The sequence below is a fragment of the Somniosus microcephalus genome, chromosome 27, assembly GCF_052327205.1.
Source record: "Somniosus microcephalus isolate GS21.2 chromosome 27, FLI_Smic_1.0, whole genome shotgun sequence".
In the NCBI taxonomy this organism is placed as follows: domain Eukaryota; kingdom Metazoa; phylum Chordata; class Chondrichthyes; order Squaliformes; family Somniosidae; genus Somniosus; species Somniosus microcephalus.
The window spans coordinates 33,352,398-33,372,107 of NC_141013.1; the positions used below are offsets into that span (position 1 = coordinate 33,352,398).

At 48.7% G+C, this 19,710-nt stretch overlaps 1 protein-coding gene across 3 annotated transcripts in view; it reads right to left on the bottom strand.

The window, feature by feature from the left end:
• LOC147100112 (multiple C2 and transmembrane domain-containing protein 2-like) overlaps positions 1–19,710 on the bottom strand; it is a 538,576-nt gene that overhangs the window by 253,605 nt on the left and 265,261 nt on the right. For all 3 annotated transcript variants that reach the window (XM_085968827.1, XM_085968825.1, XM_085968826.1), the window contains exons 5-6: positions 4,680–4,822; positions 1,019–1,095 (exon numbers count right to left, since the gene is read on the bottom strand). In XM_085968827.1, the coding sequence (XP_085824953.1) occupies positions 1,019–1,095; positions 4,680–4,822 (220 nt within the window). The remainder of the gene's footprint in view (positions 1–1,018; positions 1,096–4,679; positions 4,823–19,710) is intronic.

The following is a 19,710-nucleotide window of genomic DNA, read 5'->3' on the forward strand; positions in this document are numbered from 1 at the left end:
AAGAAAGGTAAGTTTATTTTTAACCCCGTTAAAAACTTTAATTATTTTTTCAAAAATTTAAATTTTTGTTTAAAATAGTTAATTTATGTAATTTATAGTCATTTTAAAAATGTGAGGTTTTTTGTAAAATTTATTTGAAGTTTTACTTATATTTTGGGGCTGATCTCTATTCATAGATTTGACAGGTCTTCCTGTCAAATCTATGAATGGAGATTCCCTGCTCGGATTGGCTCCCCATGGCCCACGTGATCCCAGGGACGCTGCGAACTAGCTGCGCCCCTGGGATATGCGGGCCCTGCACACCGGCAGTTTGAGGAGGCACATCAACGGGATTCTACGCCGGCCCAGAGCATTATTGAATTCACTGAATGGCGGAGCAGGCTCGAGGGGCCGAATGGCCTGCTCCTGCTCCTATCTTCTACTATTACGGTCGGCGCAGTTTGTTTGTGCCGGTCGGGGGTTTACGCCCGTGGGAAGCCTCCAACCGGAATTTCTGGGCCTCTATGTTTATGTAGATTAATACCATTATAGGGATGGATATATAGGCTTTAATTAAATCTAAAGTCAGAGAGTTGCATCAGCACTCAAAGTTTTCACTATATCACCATAGGCTTAGTCAATATATTAGCGGAGGTGCTTTAAAACTTCAGCAGAATTCTTGCGCACGATTACAAGTCATTTCAGGCCTTCACTGAAGTTCTGTTACATATGCCAACAGTGCCATAAATCCAGTCTCCAGTAGTTTATAATTTATAAAATCCTTAATCCTCAAGGCTGGGGAACAATTGCTGTGCTTTTAATAGCACTTAGTTTCAGATGATAATGTCTTGAGTACTTCATATCTTTTATTTGCTTTGCCTAAATCTGCAGGAGCTCCTTTAGATTTTCAGAGTTCAGGTGCTGTTCTATCTGATAAAGCTCTTCAATCACTCACAGTATAAAACCAAACAGCGTGCACCTGCTTTCTGGCACACCAGTAAAATGGAAGCAAAGTGGTAAACACAATAATATTACAGACCTGTTTATTTCAAGATCGTTCAGACTGAGATATGCAGAGCCCATGAAATCATCCGTGGCCAAGTCTCGGTCGTACACCTATTTGTGGAGAGATTTTTTCTTTCATTATTGTGTCGCGCTGAGATTAAGCAAACACGAGGACAAAGAAGAACGCTTTTGCACCACAAGCTGCAGCATCGGTTTTGTCATCGCCACCTGCATCAAAGAGGAAATAATTCGGTGCTCTGGTCAGGCCACACCGTGAGATGTGTGTCCGGTTCTGGCTGTCGAGGAAATCAAGGAGCCATTGAGGCGCCGGATGCAGTGCGGAGAAGAGACGGGAGGCTGATCCCTGGTGTCAGCGTTTGAGTTACGAGAAAAGGCAGGAGACACTTGGGCTTACTGGCCTGGAAAGGAGGGGTGTCTAATTTGGGATATTATTGAGGTTCTCTTAAGATAGCAAATGGTATGGGAACTTTCAATCCAGAATACTACTTTAAATTAAACAGTGGGAGTAGGACAAGGGGACACAGGTTCAAAGTAGTAAAAGGTACCTTTAAGACTGATATCAGGAGGTTCTTCATGCAGAGAGTGATCAACATTTGAAATGACCTGGAATCACTAAAGAAACAACTAGATGCAGCAATGGGGTGAATGTAGGATTGTTCAGGGTGGATGAACTAAAATGGGCTGAATGGCCTTCCTCATCCAGAAGTAACTTGTGCTCTTATGATTTACACAGTGACTACATTAAAGTCAATGATTGTACGCTTATTTCCCATAATCTAATCTTCAATACCATATAGGGTTGTATCTTGGCCTTGTTCTCATCTCCAATGTGACTATTTTCGATACAGCTAAGTGCACGCTTTCACGTGTTGCTATAAAGAGCGGCTATCTTGCTGCACCGCTCAAACATAATGGGTCAACGAAGGGAATTCCTGGAGGCGTGTGTGGGATGGGCACTCCTGCACTCCGAACCAAAAGGAACAGTACAGATCAGGGACTTCCTCAGGAGCCGCCTTGCCAGAGGTTACGGGGAGGGGCGTAAAATACTCTGCCTGCATATGGGCAGGAGCACTGTGCTGCTATGCAAATGATGGACATACAGCCTCCAATGTATTTTCTGCCATTTTTGGCATAGCAACACTGGAGCGTTCCGTCACCCGTTGAGTGGGCTGCCCAGGCTTAAGTACCATTTTGTAAAATTCTTGACGCTGCCAGGTACCACAGAAGCCGCGAGCCACACTACACAGCAATAGACCTCCTCTAAGGCCTGTCGCTATTAATCTCCACTCACTCCCCTTGCGGACGGTCTTCTCGGCAGAACCAAAAATGTGTCAGGATTCCACTGTCCCAGCCAGGAGATCAGTGCTTGTATAAAGGGCCTACTACAATACGAGACCAATCCCTGTACACACAGGTCAAAATGGTTTAGCTTCATAACCCACATAAAATTCTCCCAAAATACGGAGTAGTTGCGGCGAATAGCATAGATGCATTTAAGGGAAAGTTGGATAAGTACATGCGGGAGAAAGGCTTAGAAGGATATGTGGATAGGGTGAGATGAAGTAGAGTGGGAGGAGGCTGGTGTGGGCATGGACCAGTTGGGCCGAATGGCCTGTTCTGTGCTGTAAATTCGATGTAATATGCAGCTGGGAGGAAAATGCTGAACACAGTCAGAAAGAACACAAAGCACATGAACTCACTGTGACAGCAGGTCAGCCTGAAACCACCCTCTACAACTGGTCCCCAAAGCGTATAGAGACCGCAGGTTTTGTCTTGCCTTGCACTGATCTCTGCTGGCTTCTATCAACCAAAACACACTGAACTTTACATGTGGGATCTTCCTCAGAATTCTGAACTACCCGAACCTCCACAAATGCCCAGAACAAAAGTTTCTTCAATAGCTCCACCAGTTTCACTCATACATGGTCGGCACAATCCTTGTACTTCAGAATAACAAACCCCACTAGTTTCAATTTAATTCCAAACCTGGAGATGTGAGAAACTACAGCATGAACAGCAACAATTGGCATGTTTAGTACCAAAAATAGGATTCACATGTCAAGCCAATTGGATTGCATGATATCCAATTACATAACATGCACAAACTTAAATTCTCTCTTGACGCTGTTCAAAGCTACTCACTGAACAGTTTATATTCCGCCAGTAGCTGGTCAGAATATTAATTTATGGCATAATAGAATTTGGCGCCATTTTAGGATGGTGCAATGTTTTGAATGGGTTAATCTAGCAACGAGTGTTTAATTTTGAGCCGAGACTGACTAACATGTTTGTATGCTTTCAACAGAGTGAGTCACGTAGTATTGGAGCATTTCTCACTCAGTGCTTCAATCAAGTATATGCACAGTCGGTATGATGTGGGTTCCATGCCTCTACTTTGCATTTACACAGTCCCTACAGCTCAGGAGGGCACCAGGTACTACACTGGAGAGAATTTACAGCACAGAAACAGGCCATTCAGCAAAACGGCTCCACACGAGCCTCCTCCCACCCCACTCCATCTAACCCCATCAACATAACCTTCTATTCCTTTCTCCCTCATGCTTTTATCTAGCTTCCCCTTAAATGCATCTATTGCTGTTTGCCTCAACTACAATGTGGTAGCGAGTTCCACATTCTAACCACTCTCTCAGTAAAGAAGTTTCTCCTGAATTCTTTACTGGATTTTTTTAGTGACTATTTTATATTCATTGTCTCTAGTTTTGGATGCCCCCACAAAGGAAATACCTTCTCTACATCTACCCTATCGAACCCCTTCATAATTTTAACATAAGAACATAAGAAGTAGGAGCAGGAGTAGGCCATACGGCCCCTCTGGCCTGCTCTGCCATTCAATAGGATCATGGCTGATCAGAACCTAGACTCACGTCCACTTCCCTGCCCACTCCCCGTAACCCCTAAGATCACTATCAGGTCACCCCTCAGCCATTTCTTTTCTAGAGAAAAGAGCCCCAGCCTGTTCAGTCTTTCCTGATAGTTATAACCTCTCAGTTCTGGTATCATCCTTGCAAGTCTTTTTTACACCTTCTCCAGTGTCTCTATATCCTCTTTGTAAAATGTTAATAAATCAGTGCTAATTAGTGCCAGAATCAGGACTGTCAAATGCTACGGCCCTTTCCCCAGGGCTTGGTTTCAGCCTGCCTAAGTTTACTTAACTTGCAATTGTTCACTAACAAAGTACACCGAACTTCCTCCCGGGCTTCCCAGCTGATTTAAAGCTGAATCTTCGAAGAAAAAGAGGGCTACTGCTATTACAGCCAATTGGAAATACAACTATCTGACCGTAACCACTGAACGCCACTTAACCAAAATATAACCACTGCTCCTAACCACTCAACCTAAACAAAATATAACCACTGACCTGAACCACTGAACCCAACCAAAATTTAACTATTTATGCTAACCACTGAACCCAAGAAAAGTGTAACCATCGACCCTACCACTGATCCTAACCAAACTACAACCAGTGACCCGAACCACGGAATCCAAACAAACCATAACCGTTGACCCGAACCAGTGAACCGAACCACTGAATCCAACCAAAATATATTCACTGAACCTAACATTTAACTCTTAAGTATAATAACAACATTTATTATGATAGGGGTTTTTGCAGAACCACAACAAGACAGTTGGGTACAATCATTTTTTTTTACCTTGACGTAGAGCTTTTGATTTAAATTCTTGACTGGAACGACAAAGGTCTCGTCCCATCGAGGGTTTAAGTTTTTGTACATGATCTTGCTCTTGTACAGCGTTTTCCCAGCCAGTTTGAACTTGACATAAGGATCGCTTGTACCTATATAAAAAAAAAAATCAAAATATAAAATGAAAAGTATAACTGATTCCTGTGGCAGTTTCTTGGGTTACCCTGAGAGAGTAATCAATTTTATAAGTATTCATTCATAAATGTCAGAGCCATGCATGACAACCATCTTCATTTTAAACGGATAGCATTTCATGCTGAAGGTCCCTTTGTTACCATACAGTAACCATTTTACCATTCAAGAACACCCTCAAAGCCTCCTTGAAAAAGTGCAACAGCCTCACCGACACCTGGGAATCCCTGGCCCAAGACCGCTCAAAGTGGAGGAGAAGCATCCGGGAAGGCGCCGAACACCTCGAGTCTCTTCGCCGGGAGCAAGTGGAAGCCAAGCGCAAACAGCGCACGTCAACCCAAGCACCCCATCCGCCCCTTCAACCACCGTCTGCCCCACCTGTGACAGAGACTGTAGGTCCCGCATTGGATTCATCAGTCACCTGAGAACTAATTTTTAATGTGGAAGCAAGTCATCCTTGGTCCCGAGGGACTGCCTAAGAAGAAGAACTGGGAAGAATTAGATCCACCAATGTACTGAAATCCCTACGCTACTTTTATTTTCAGTTTTTATTTTTTTGGCTGCAAAGGCAGAATTACAACAGACTCCAAAATGCTGGAAAGGCACCAAATGGCATATCAAAAAGGTCAAGACTTTCTGGGGAGAGGGACAATCCCACTGGAAAATAAACCTCAAGCCTTCGGCACTCACCTCCCCTTCAATAATTTCTACGTTCAAACTGCAATTTTTGTTTCATCTTTTAGGTTCACTGCCCCCACATTACAAAAATAAGAGGGAACTCTGGGTATACCTGCAGCTTATGCTATGACAAGCCTGCAGCACTTTCACCTGGCTCCATATTTTCACAGGTCCTAAGACCCGTGTTGAAGGCCGTTTTTGAGCTATGCTTTCTCCAGGATGCGGGAGGGGGGCGGGGGGGCTGGCACAGTAGGTCAGCATTTTCTAGTGTCCTAAATAGGGCAAAGGCTTTACTGAGGGAAAATTTTACTATCCATGAGGCACAAGAATGGTTAAACAGCCTAGAGGAGTCCGTGTTCCATTACTTAAAGGGGCTGCTCCTTGATTTTTGGTTGCACTTCAGTCCCACGCTCCTGATCTTCGGTCACCCGGTGCGGAGGGGAGCGGGCAGGTCGGAGGACCTCCTCGTAGGGCTGCTCCTAGGGCCTGGCCAAAGTGGCCATTAATAGGTCCAAGCAGCGGGCAGTCGAGGGGGTCGTCCGGCCCGATTGCCCACCTCTCTTCCGCGGCTATGTTTGCGCCCAGGTGGCCATGGGGGGATGGAGCACGCGGTGTCTGCCGGCACACTCGAGGCCTTCCGAGACCGGTGGGTGCCGCGGGGAATGGAGTGCATCATCATCCCGGCAAACCAAATTTTTAGTTTAATTTGTTAAGTTTTATTTAAAGTTTTGTTAAGTTACAGTTAATTGGGTAAGAAAAAAAAAAAGAATGGTTAAACAAATGGAACTGCAGAAATACACTTGCGTATGGCAGAGTGCACAATCTTGATACTGTGGGCTGGATTTTGATTGAGGAGGCGTGTAGGAGGCGGGTCTACAACTTTCGGGGTTGTAGTCCTGCCTCCATCGAGTTCTAGCCAACCCACGCAATTTTCACTTGATTGACCTTGTTGAGCCCACCCAGCAGGCTCAGCAGGCCAATTAAGGGCCACCCGGCAACAGGTGACATCACAGATTGACATTTCATCTGTCAAAAGCTTTTGACAGATGAAATATCAGCGTTTGACAGCAAACACTGACAATCTGTACTCCAAGTTAATTCCTTCCACTCAGGCTGATTTAGAGATCTCTCCAGAACAGAAAGCTGAATGCTGCAACTTTTGACAGCTGGCGGCCATTCTGCTTTCTGTGCCGGCGAGATGAGGGATTCCCGAGACCTAAAGGAAGGAAGGCTGTAAAGGTAAGTAAATGTAAGTAAAACGTCTTTAAACACTTTACACACACCAAACACACTTACCGCTGCACTCATGCACCCATCACTCACCTGAACACCGGACATCTCGAACCCTCCAAGCGCTTCAGCCCGACGGCCCGCCTCGCTAACTTGGCGTGGTTTGGAGCCGTCAGGAATCCCACACTTCAGCAATAAAAATAGGGATTAGGCTAAAAACTGCCTGTTAACAGGCAGTTAATTGGCACTAATCCCCTTCCCGCCTCGGGGAGGCGGCTCCCAGTGCGGGGCGGGTATCCGCCTCCTTTGAAATTGGCATGGAGGCGGGTTGGGGGCGGGTTGGGGGCGGGATGGGTTCGTGGCCCCCCCATTTCGAGATTTTAACCCCCCACACGCCTCCAATCCTGCCTCCGTGGCCCAATGAAAATCCTGCCCTTTGAGTCAATTACTCAGACATCCAGCCTTCAATTGCAGCCCGTGTATTTGATTATCTCTCGTGCTTTTTTCTGCTGGTCTCAGGCCCTCCTTCGCAGCGCCAGCTCGCCAAACCTCCGCGGGAGCGCTGAACCAGCCAGCGAGCTGTGCATTAGGAGGCCAGAGGGCAAGAATTCGGCTTGTGCCGCTGTCTTCCCTTAGAGCGACTTTAAAAAGAGGTCAAAGTGAGCCCCCCTGCCAAATCATGTCCGATGTTGAGGAAAGGCCGGTGAGAAAGCCAGAAGGGCCTCGCTGAGCTGCTATTCATGAAGCAGCTGAGAAAAGTAAACCAGTTACCAAGTGCGGCCTACACTGATCGGAGCAACTCTGATCGCAGATGACGGGAAAGGATTTGCCTGCTCCTCGCGGTTTACTTCGAGAACGGCTCCAATACTTACTTTTTCCCGCTCACTAGCTGCAATTTAAATTAAATAACAAAAGAACCTGGCCTAGAAATTCGGTGGGCTGCGCCACCAGTTAGTGCCTAAAGAGGGCACTCAGTGGCTTTAGCGCCACTGGCCACACCTCCCGCGATATTTAGCGGGGCGCTAATGGCGGCGTTAGCCTGTAGCGCTGCGCCGCCACCAATGATGTCATCGGTGTGCGCAGCACCCCGCTACCGTCCCGATCGCGACATTTGGTCGCGCCCCCCGCTGTAACGCCGGTCGCAATTTGCGACCAGGTCAGGGGGGCCTACCTGCGGCGGTAGTGACGCTAATTAAAGGGGAGGTGCGGGGTGGCCATTTTTTTTGCTGGCTGCCTGCCAGCACCTCCTCGCGCCGCCGTCCCCAGCCTCCCAAGCTCCCCCCCCCCACCCCGGGCAGTGCCGGCTGTGTCCCAAGTGCCCGGCACTTCTCCTTGGTGCCGGGCTCTTTTGCCGGCACTCGCGATCTCCGATTGCGCTGGTGCAGGCCCCTCCCCTTTAAGAAGGGGAGGAAGGCCTGCAGTACTGCAGTGCACCATGCCGCAGCGTGTGGCGCTGCGGCACATTGCGCTGCGATATTCAGTTTCAGCGCCCCAAGAGGGATGCGGGGCGCCTCGAGCAGCACCGCGCTTCCGTTTGGGGTGCTGAAACTGAGTATCGGGATGGCGCAAACGGCTCCGTTCGCAGCGGTAATTCCGGCGCCCAGGCGAGCTTGGCGCCCCAAACCGAATTTCTAGGCCCCTGTGTCTTGGAGAATAGAAGAAACTAATTAGGCGATACTCCGCATCACTTTATACTTCGTATGGAACATTTATCACTAAAATTAGCGAAGGCAGGAATTTCACGATAACAAAGAACAAAATCAAAACAGAAGGAATGGCGACTAGCACCGATTCTCACGGCGGTACCCGAGAAACCAGCAATTCCGCTGCCTCATCTGAGCCAAGTCAGCCTGTCTATCATTCCAAAAAAAAAGGGGTCAAAATCAGACCCCAGTAACTGCAGACCGCTAACCTGCTACCAATCATGTCAAAATTAATTGAAACCAAAATGTACGCAAAGCCTCGCAACATGTCATTTCGGAGCCATCTAATATCCAGGTCAGCAACTCTACTTCAGGCCAAACTGCCGAGTTGTTACAGAGAACTAAACAGCACAGAAACAGGCCATTCAGCCCAACTGGTCCATGCCGGCGTTTATGCTCCACGCGAGCTTCCTCCCACCCCTCTTCATCTCACCCCATCAGCGTGCATAGTTCTGTCAATACCGGGTAAAAAAGCAAAAAGGAAAACTATCAAAAATAACTGCAGACTCCCCTCTGATACTGCTCACTCGTGATTATATCCTTGATGTTCATTGCAACCATTCAGATTCTGAATCCACGTGGATTCTCTTTCCCTTATTTCAGTTCTAGATTCAGGTGACAGCACTTGCCTGTAGCTTGGTAACATTAAGAGATCCTGCTGCTCCCAACAGGACAGTTGTTAACACCCTCAAGCTCCTGGTTCAGAGATGGAGTCATTCTCACCATGTCCAACATGCAGTCAGAACAGTAGCCCTCGAGATTTCTCGGTAGACGCTGCCTGACTAAAAAGCTGATCCTTTATTGGCGGATCTGATTACGTAGTTGTTGAAGGGGATACACCATTTTGTCTGGAGATGGAGCACGCGGTGTCCGCCGGCACGCTTGAGGCCTTCCACGACCGGTGGGCACCGCGGAGACTGGAGTGCATCATCAATCCGGCCAACCAAATTTTAATTTAATTTGTTAAGTTTTATTTAAAGTTTTATTAAGTTACAGTTGATTTGTTTAAACACCAAAACCAAAAGAGTACACCATTTCATAAGAGGTACACAAATGCAGAGAAAATGGATTTTTTTTTAATGGTGACACCTATTTAAGAGTCCTTCAGAGAAGCCATACTCTATTCTCATCATCAATGACCTGGTGAAGTTCATCAAAAGAGCTGATGTTTGCGAATGGCACCGTCCTCTCCAAACTCGTTAACTCTCTACCCGAGAAACAATGAGGGATTTCTCACTGCCCATCATGGGCAGGTTGTGGCGTTGGATGAACGTTATGTACCATCTTCTCCACTGATTTAATATTAATCATATTTGCTACCCACTTCTGTTCAGTTTAGAACATGTAGCTGGTGGTCTTAGTATTACATTTAAACTAGCCTGGGCCGAACAAGTAGAGGTGCCTGGACAAGTTAGTAGGAAACAGAATTCTCAAGAAAGCTCACCTGTACTTCTCAGTTCTACAAAGTCAGCTTTTTAAAAAATTTGTTAATGGGATGTGGGCGTCGCTGGCAAGGCCAGCATTTATTGCCCATCCCTAATTGCCCTTGAGAAGGTGGTGGTGAGCCACCTTCTTGAACTGCTGCAGTCCGTGTGGTGAAGGTGCTCCCACAGTGCTGTTAGGGAGGGAGTTCCAGGATTTTGATATACTTCTAAGTCAGGATGGTATGTGACTTGGAGGGGAACCTGGAGGTGGTGGTGTTCCCATGCGTCTGCTGCCCTTGTCCTTCTAGGTGGAAGAGGGTTTGGGAGGTGCTGCCGAAGAAGCCTTGGCGAGTTGCTGCAGTGCATCTTGTAGATGGTACACACTGCAGCCACGGTACGCCGGTGGTGGAGGGAGTGAATGTTTAAGGTGGTGGATGAGGTGCCAATCAAGCGAGCTGCTTTGTCTTGGATGGTGTCGAGCTTCTTGAGTGTTGTTGGAGCTGCACTCATCCAGGCAAGTGGAGAGTATTCCATCACACTCCTTACTTGTGCCTTGTAGATGGTGGAAAGGCTTTGGGGAGTCAGGAGGTGAGACACTCGCGGCAGAATACCTAGCCTCTGACCTGCTTTTGTTGCCACAGTATTTATGTGGCTGGGCCAGTTAAGTTTCTGGTCAATGGTGACCCTCAGGATGTTGATGGTGGGAGATTCCGCGATGTTAATGCCATTGAATGTCAAGGGGCGGTGGTTAGACTTGTCTAGTAATATAGTATTATAGCCCTTTTTGGCAGGTCAAACCCATTCAGATCTGTGGAATGGGTGGTTAAGACCCACTCAATGACAGTGTCTACAATCTACAGCATTGGGGAGATAGAAACACAGAAGATAGGAGCAGGAGTAGGCCATTCGGCCCCTCGAGCCTGCTCCGCCATTTAATGAGATCATGGCTGATCATCCAAATTCAGTATCCTGTCTCTGCTTTCTCCCCATATCCCTTGATCCCTTTAGCCTTAAGAAATATATCTAACTCCTTCTTGAATATATTTAATGAATTGGCCTCTACTGCCTTCTGTGGTAGAGAATTCCACAGATTCACCACTCTCTGGGTGAAGAAATTCCTCCTCATCTCAGTCCTAAATGGATAACCCCTTATCCTTAGACTGTGACCCCTGGTTCTGGACTCCCCCGCCATCGGGAACATTCTTCCTGCATCTAGTCTGTCTAGTCCTGTTAGAATTTTATAAGTTTCAATGAGATCCCCTCTCATTCTTCTAAACTCTAGCGAATATAAGCCTAATCGACCCAATCTCTCCTCATAGGTCATTCCTGCCATCCCAGGTATCAGCCTGGTGAATCTTCGCTGCACTCCCTCCATGGCAAGAACATCCTTCCTCAGATAAGGTGACCAAAACTGCACACAATACTCAAGGTGTGGTCTCACCAAGGCCCTGTACAACTGCAGCAAGACATCCTTGCTCCTGTACTCGAATCCTCTCGCTACGAAGGCCAACATACCATTTGCCTTCTTGCCAAGAGAGGCAACCAAGATCTAATTTGTGACCAAGAGAGCACCACAAGTAGTCATGTTTCACTCAAGGACAAAAGATCTGCTGCAGCAGCACCTCAATCTTCTGCAGTGATCCAACAATTCTCAATGAAATACCAATAGAGAGACTTCACCCACCATTTCTCCTGTCAGTGGATATCGCAGCCGTTATCAATCCCTGGAACTCTGCTCTTTGTGTGAAGGTGATTAAAAGCAGAATGAATCAATGGGCCGGATTTTCCGACCCCCCACGGGTGCGTACGCGCCCGTAGGGGGCGCGCAAGTCATAGAGTCATAACGGCACAGAAGGAAGCCATTTGGCCCATCGAGTCTGTGCCAGCTCTCTGTAGAGCAATCCAGTCAGTCCCATTCCCCCGCTCTATCCCCATAGTTATCCCCAAGTTTATTTCCTTCAAGTGCCTATCCAGTCTCCCCTTGAAAACATTGAGTGTCTCCGCTTCCACCACTTCCGTTGGCAGTGAATTCCAGGTCCTCATCACTCGCAGCATAAAAAAGCTTTTCTTCACATCCCCCCTGTATCTCTTGCGCAAAACCTTAAATCTGTGTCCCCTAGTCCTTGTACCATCAACTAGTGCGAACAGCCTTTCCCCATCTACCCTATCCAATCCTGTCATAATGTTTTACACCTCTATCAAATCACCCCTCAACCTCCTTTGCTCTAATGAAAACAAATCAAGCTTCTCCAACCTGTCCTTGTAGCTAAGATCCCCCATCCCCGGAACCAGTCTGGTAAATCTCCTCTGCACCCTCTCAAGGGCCTTCACATCCTTCCTAAAGTGCGGTGACCAGAACTGGATGCAATACTCAAGCTGTGGCCTAACCAATGCTTTATAAAGGTTCAGCATAACTTCTCTATTTTTGTACTTAATACCTCTATTTATGAAGCCCAAGATCCCATATGCTTTGTTAACCACTCTCTCAATATGTCCCGCCACCTTCAGGGACTTATGCACATTAACTCCCAGGTCCCTCTGTCCCTGCACACTCTTTAAAACTGTGCCATTAAGTGTATATTGACTCTCCCTGTCCCTTCTGCCAAAATGCATCACCTCACACTTCGCTGTATTAAATTTCATCTGCCACTTGTCTGCCCATTCTGCGAGCTATGTCCTGTTGCAGTCGATTGGTATCATCATCACTGTTTGCCACACCCCCAAGTTTGGTGTCATTGGCAAATTTAGAAATTCTACTCTGTATTCCAATATCCAGGCATGCAAAGCGCAAGCGCTGAAAACCGGCACTGGCTATCTGTCAAGATTTCTCTTGAGAGATCATCCGCCTGCCCGGGAAAAGTGCCTCTGCAGGCGGAGAGTTGCGCTTTTTGCAAATTAAATGTTGGTTTAAAATATTTAATTAAATGATATTTTAATTAATTTTAATTATGTAATTAAAAAAAATGTATTAATGTTTTAGTGTGTTTTTAAATGTCCGTACGGACCTGTCAAAAGTATGAAGGGGGATTCCCTTCTTTCATTGGTTCGCCTGGCTCACGTGATCCCAGGAGCGCTTGCGAACGTAAGTTGGTAGATTATTTTCCGATCGGAGGAATCCACCCACAGGAAGTTCAGGGCCATTGCTTATTGAACCGGAGTTCTTGCAGTTATGGGAACATCTGTGATGTCTCTCTAATAATGGTGTTTGTTTCAATAGGAGGCCATTCAGCCCATCGTGCCTGTGCCGGCTCTTTGAAAGAGCTATCCAATTAGTCCCACTTCCCCCGCTCTTTCCCCGTAGCCCTGCAAACTTTTCCTTTTCAAGTTTAGATCCAATTCCCTTTTGAAAGTTGCTATTGAATCTGTTCCACCACCCGTTCAGGCAGTGCATTCCAGATCAAAACAACTCTCGTGTTATGGTGCGTGAGCAGAAAACTTACTAAAAAAAAGGGTGGCTGGTAATTTACTGGAGCTGCTGGCAATCCAGGGGTTAACAGTGATGCAAGTCTTTAAGTAAATTTCTTACCTTAATTGTTTGACTTTGAAAAGATATGGATAGATAGTAAAAGGGAGAAATTTGGTAAGGCGCAAAAACATATAGGCCGTATTTTCCGATCGGAGGCTTCCCGCATGCGGAGGCCTCCGATCTGGAAAAAATCTACGCCCTTACCCGAGGGCATTGAGGTTCGGACACTTCCGCTCCTGGGCCTCTCCAACTCGAAATGCGCAGGGCCCAGGTATCCCAGAGGCGCAGGCGGTTCGCAAACATCCCTGGGATCACGTGGGCCATGGGAAGCCAATAGGAGAAGGGAATCTCCCTTCATACACTTGGCAGATAGACCTGTCAAATATATGAATGGCGATCACCCCAAAACAAAGTAAAACATTAAATACATTTTTTAAAAACCATCACTTTTTTAAAATGAGTTCAAATTACAATAAATTAAATATTTTAAACAAAAATTAAATTTTTTGAAAAAAATAATTGATATACCTATCAATTCCTCCAATAAAAGGCGAAGAGTTACGAAGGTGACTAAAGGTTTTTATTGACTAAATAACAGCCCACTCTCGTGGGTGATCCGATCCAAGCAGGAGGAATACCAGCCAGTCGCTCACCTTTATACCTGGCCTGGTGGGTGGAGCCAAGGCGGAGTCGGCAGTGGTCATCCCAGGTATAGCAGTGTGGCAAGAGGCGACCTCGTACCGTGATACAATAGTGGTCAGTGATACAGTTATAACGAACAGTGGTGAACAGTGCTAACGATAGTGAACGTGGTTTACCACATTCACCCCTTGTTTAGAATTAAGTCCGGCGGGGTGAAGTGTACTACCAATTCTGGTAGGTCAGTCTGTCCGGAGGCTTCGTAAGCCTCTCCGATCGCCGCAGCGGTGGTGTTGCCTTATCCGGTGCTGGTGCCTTATCCGGTGTTGATGCTGGTGTTTGCGTGGTCGGCGAGGGCTCGTGGGGTTCCGGCATGCCGTCTACCTGGACTGAGGTTGGGGGGGGTGGTGGCGGTGTTTCCGGATCGGCTGAGGGTGCGAGGTCTCGTAGGGAGACAGTGTCCTCCCGCCCGTCTGGGTACGCCACGTAGGCGTACTGGGGGTTGGCGTGCAGGAGGTTCACCCTCTCGACCAGGGGGTCCGTTTTATGGGTCCTCACGTGTTTCCGCAGCCAGACCGGCCCCGGGGCGGTCAGCCAGGTTGGTAGAGTGGTTCCCGTAGTCGACTTCCTGGGGAAAACGAACATTCGTTCATGGGGGGTGGTGTTAGTGGCCGTGCAAAGTAATGACCGGATGGAGTGCAGCGCTGTCGGGAGGACTTCTTGCCAGCGGGAGGTTGGGAGGCCCTTAGACTTTAAGGCTAAGAGGACGGCCTTCCATACCGTCGCGTTCTCTCTTTCCACCTGACCGTTACCTCTGGGGTTGTAGCTGGTGGTCCTGCTTGCTGCAATACCTCTCTCTAGGAGGAATTGCCGGAGTTCCTCGCTCATGAAGGAGGAGCCCCGGTCGCTGTGTATATAGTTCGGGAACCCGAACAAGGCGAAGAGGGCATTCAGGCACTTAATGACCGTGCTACTGGTCATGTCGGGGCAGGGGAAGGCAAAGGGGAAGCGGGAGTACTCATCAACGATGTTGAGGAAGTACACATTACGGTCAGAGGACGGGAGGGGCCCCTTAAAGTCGATGCTCAGGCGCTCGAAGGGGCGGGTGGCCTTGATCAGGCTTGCTCGGTCCGGCCTATAGAAGTGCGGTTTGCACTCCGCACAGGTCTGGCAGTTCCTGGTCATGGTCCTGACCTCCTCGATGGAGTAGGTCAGGTTGCGGGCCTTAATGAAATGGTAGAGTCTGGTGACTCCGGGGTGGCAGAGCTGGTCGTGGAGGGTCTGAAGCCTATCGATATGCGCGCTGGCGCATGTCATTCGTGAAAGGGCATCAGGGGATTCGTTCAGCTTGCCTGGCCGGTACAAGATCTCATAATCGTAGGTGGAGAGCTCGATTCTCCATCTCAAAATCTTGTCATTCTTGATTTTGCCCTTCAGCTTGTTATTAAACATGAAAGCCACCGAACGCTGGTCGGTGAGGAGGGTAAATCGTTTGCCTGCCAGGTAGTGCCTCCAGCGCCGTACTGCCTCCACGATCGCCTGGGCCTCTTTCTCGACCGACGAATGTCGGATCTCGGGGCCCTGTAGGGTCCTTGAGAAGAAGGCCACTGGCCTCCCCTCCTGGTTTAGGGTGGCGGCTAAGGCGAAGTCGGAGGCGTCGCTCTCCACCTGAAAGGGGATGGACTCGTCCACTGCGTGCATCGTGGCCTTGGCTATGTCTCCCTTAATGAGGGAGAAGGCCGCGCACGCCTCCTCCGTGAGGGGGAAGGAAGTGGCTTTCAGGAGGGGTCTGGCTTTGTCCGCGTAATTGGGTACCCATTGGGCATAGTAGGCGAAAAGCCCCAGGGTTCTCCTAAGTGCTTTAGGGCAGTGGGGGAGGGGTAGCTCCATGAGGGGGCGCATTCTTTCTGGGTCGGGGCCGATGATTCCGTTCTCCACTACGCAGCCGAGGATGGCAAGGCGCGTGGTGTTAAACACGCATTTCTCCTTATTGTAGGTGAGGTTCAGCCGTTGGGCCGTACGGAGGAATTTCTCCAGATTCGCGTCATGTTCCTGCTGGTCGCGGCCGCAGATAGTGACGTTATCTAGGTAGGGGAATGTAGCCTGCAGTTCGTTCTGGTCAACCATCTGGTCCATCTCCCTTTGGAAGACCGAGACCCCATTAGTGACACCGAAGGGGACCCTAAGGAAGTGGTATAGGCGCCCATTCGCCTCGAAGGCGGTATACTGGCGGTCCTCAGGGTGGATAGGGAGTTGGTGGTAGGCCGACTTCAGGTCGATGGTCGAGAATACTTTATACTGTGCAATCTGATTGACCATGTCAGATATGCGGGGGAGGGGGTATGCGTCCAGCTGGGTATATCTGTTTATGGTCTGGCTGTAGTCGATGACCAGGCGGTTTTTATCGCCGGTCTTTACGACTACGACCTGGGCACGCCAGGGGCTGCTGCTCCCCTCGATAATGCCCTCTTTCAGGAGGCGCCGCACCTCAGAGCTAATGAAGGCTCTGTCCCCGGCGCTATACCGCCTGCTTTTGGTAGCGACGGGTTTGCAGTCAGGGGTAAGGTTAGCAAACAGAGAGGGTGGCGGGACCTTGAGGGTGGAGAGGCTGCAGGTGTTACGCGGTGGGCGGTTTAACGTTTGCTGGTTGTTGACTGTGAGTGGGGGGAGGGGTCCACCGTATGCTAGGGTTACGCTTTGGAGGTGGGATTGGAAGTCCAGCCCTAGTAGGACGGCAGCGCAGAGATGGGGGAGGACGAGGAGTTTAAAGTTTTTATACTCCGTGCCCTTAACCGACAGGGTCACGACACAGTAGCCGCTGATGTCCGTGGCGTGGGACCTCGATGCCATCGAGATTCGGCTGCGCGTTGGTAGGACAGAGAGGGAGTAGTGGCTCACCGTGTCTGGGTGGATGAAGCTCTCCGTGCTTCCGCTGTCGAACAGGCAGGTCGTGGCGTGGCCGTTCACTTTGATGTCCATCATTGACTTGGACAGATGGTGCGGGCGGGCTTGGTCCAGGGTGACGGAAGCTAGTGTGTAGCTGAGCGAGTCGTTGTCATCTGCGGGCGAGGCGGTCGGGCGTGGTGAGTAAAATGGCGTCTCCCACGAGGTAGGGCCCCATGAGGCACTATTGGGGTCGGTTGCCTTAATCAAAGATGGCCGCCCCCATGACTCATGTGTGGGGATGCTGGCCTCAGTTGCCCTAAACAAAGATGGCCGCCCCCATGACTCATGTGTGGGGATGCTGGCCTCAGTTGCCCTAAACGAAGATGGCCGCCCCCATAGTTCGCATGCGGCACTGCTGGCCTCTGAGGATCCGCTCCTGCAGGCCTTGGAGAAGTGGCCTTTCTTCAGGCAGGTTCTACATATGGAGTTCTTGGCTGGGCAGCGCGACCTCGGGTGCTTCTCCTGGCCACAAAAAAAACAGCCGGCGGCCCGATCGCGGATGCCCGATGTCGGGGCCGGTGCCGGGGGTGGCGGGGCCGGTCGGGTCCGGGACGCCGACGCAGAGGTAGGTCCCGGGGGCGGCGCTGGGAAGGGTGCTGTGGTAGGGGTCGGGCCCGAGTCCCAGGGTCGCGAGCAGTACCTGGTGAATGCTTCCTGATCTTGGTGGGCCACTTCCAGGGAGATAGCGAGGGCTTCAGCTTTTTCCATGCTGAGGTCTTTAGCTTCCAGCAGTCTTTGCCGTGAGTACTCGGACCGTAGGCCTTTCAGGAATGCGTCGCGGATATTATCTTCAGTATTTTCGGCTGCCGACACCGATTTAAAGTCACAGTTCCTGGCGAGTGCATATAGCGCCTGTGAGAATTCGGCTACTGATTCTCCTGGCTGTTGCGGCCGTGATCTTAGGAGGTGCCTAGCGTACATGTAGTTTACCGGGGTCCGGTACTTCTGTTTCAGCAGGTTGATGGCGGTCTCGTAGGTAGTCATGTCCTCGATGAGAGTGTATACTCTCGGGCTCAGTTGTGCCTGCAGGACACTTAGTTTGGATGCCTGAGGGACGCTGGATTCTCTCAGGTATGATTCGAAGCAGACCAGCCAGTGTTTAAAGTCTGCGGCTGAGTTTGCTGCTCGTGGGTTCAGGTCCAGGTACGGCGGTCTGAGGGCTCGCAGCCAAGCTGGCTGGTGTGGCTGTGCTCCTGGGAGCTGCGCTGGTGGCTCCTCCGCCGGTTGTGACTCGTTGTCGGACATCATTAAATTTAGTCAATAAAATTGATATACCTATCAATTCCTCCAATAAAAGGCGAAGAGTTACGAAGGTGACTAAAGGTTTTTATTGACTAAATAACAGCCCACTCTCGTGGGTGATCCGATCCAAGCAGGAGGAATACCAGCCAGTCGCTCACCTTTATACCTGGCCTGGTGGGTGGAGCCAAGGCGGAGTCGGCAGTGGTCATCCCAGGTATAGCAGTGTGGCAAGAGGCGACCTCGTACCGTGATACAATAGTGGTCAGTGATACAGTTATAACGAACAGTGGTGAACAGTGCTAACGATAGTGAACGTGGTTTACCACAATAATTAAAGTTTTTTACGGGGCTAAAAATAAACTTACCTTTTTTTAAAAGTATTTTTAAATGATAAATGAGTGAAAATGTTTTTAAAACTTTTTTCAACTCTTATGCTGGTAAAAGCAGGCCTTATGCTTTTACCAGGCGTAAGATTTCTAAGGGTTTTCTGCGGGCGGAGGTTCTCCAGAAAGCGGAACTCACCTCCCGCAGAGGCCCTTCTCCAGGGCAGGCGTCCGATCCGTCAAGAGGATTCTTGTCGGATCGGAAATGCCGGTTTTCAGCGCATGCGCTTCGCATACCTGAAACCGGCATTTCCGATGTCCCTACGGGTGGGGTACACAGCTCGTACACACCCGTAGGGATCGGAATATATGGCCCATTATTCGCAAAGGAATGCACAATCAGAATATGCGCTTACAGTTTTATATCAAATAGATGGTCCTGCCCCGGTCAAATTGATTGCTCCACTCATTACTGTGCAGTGTCCCAATCATCGCATTACGTGTTAAACTCATGAAATCGTTCAACAGAACACAGTTTTTGTATAAAAAAAACAAAGAAACAATTTGATTTTTATCCACAGGGTTGGATTGGCAGGATTCAGACACTTTCCCACGTGGCCCAGACTCCAGTGAGCCCCCAGACCAACTCCCACCGCATCCCCACCACTGCCCGTAGGCCTCCATCGGCCAAGAGTCCATGTGAAAGGTCTAAAAAGCCTGCAGTTTTGAATTTTGAGCTCCAATTAAAAGTTAGAAACTTGCTCTATTTCCAGCAAAAAATGTATGTAATTTTGATTTTTCAATTTGATTATTCCTCGCCAACTTAAAATGTGGTAAAATAAATCGTAGTTCAACCCATTCAAAAATCAGTTTACCGAAGTAAGCATTTTATTCAAGTTTCTATCTTTAAAAAAAGTTAATGTTTTCTTTAGCGCAAGTGAACTCAATCTCAAACCAACGATGGTACATTATAGATCAACTTGGCTGCATGTAATTTCAATCCCACTTTTCATGTGTGAAATGCGATAACTATATTTTGGAATTAAAAATCTGTGCAAACTGGATCAATAGGCCTACGATGTGTAAAGTCAAAACTGTGGCACATTCAAATCTGACTGAATTTACAATCGACAGACAGCTGAACAGTAAGGCTCACACCGATTTTTTGATCTGACTGCAATACTCAGCCAGCAACTT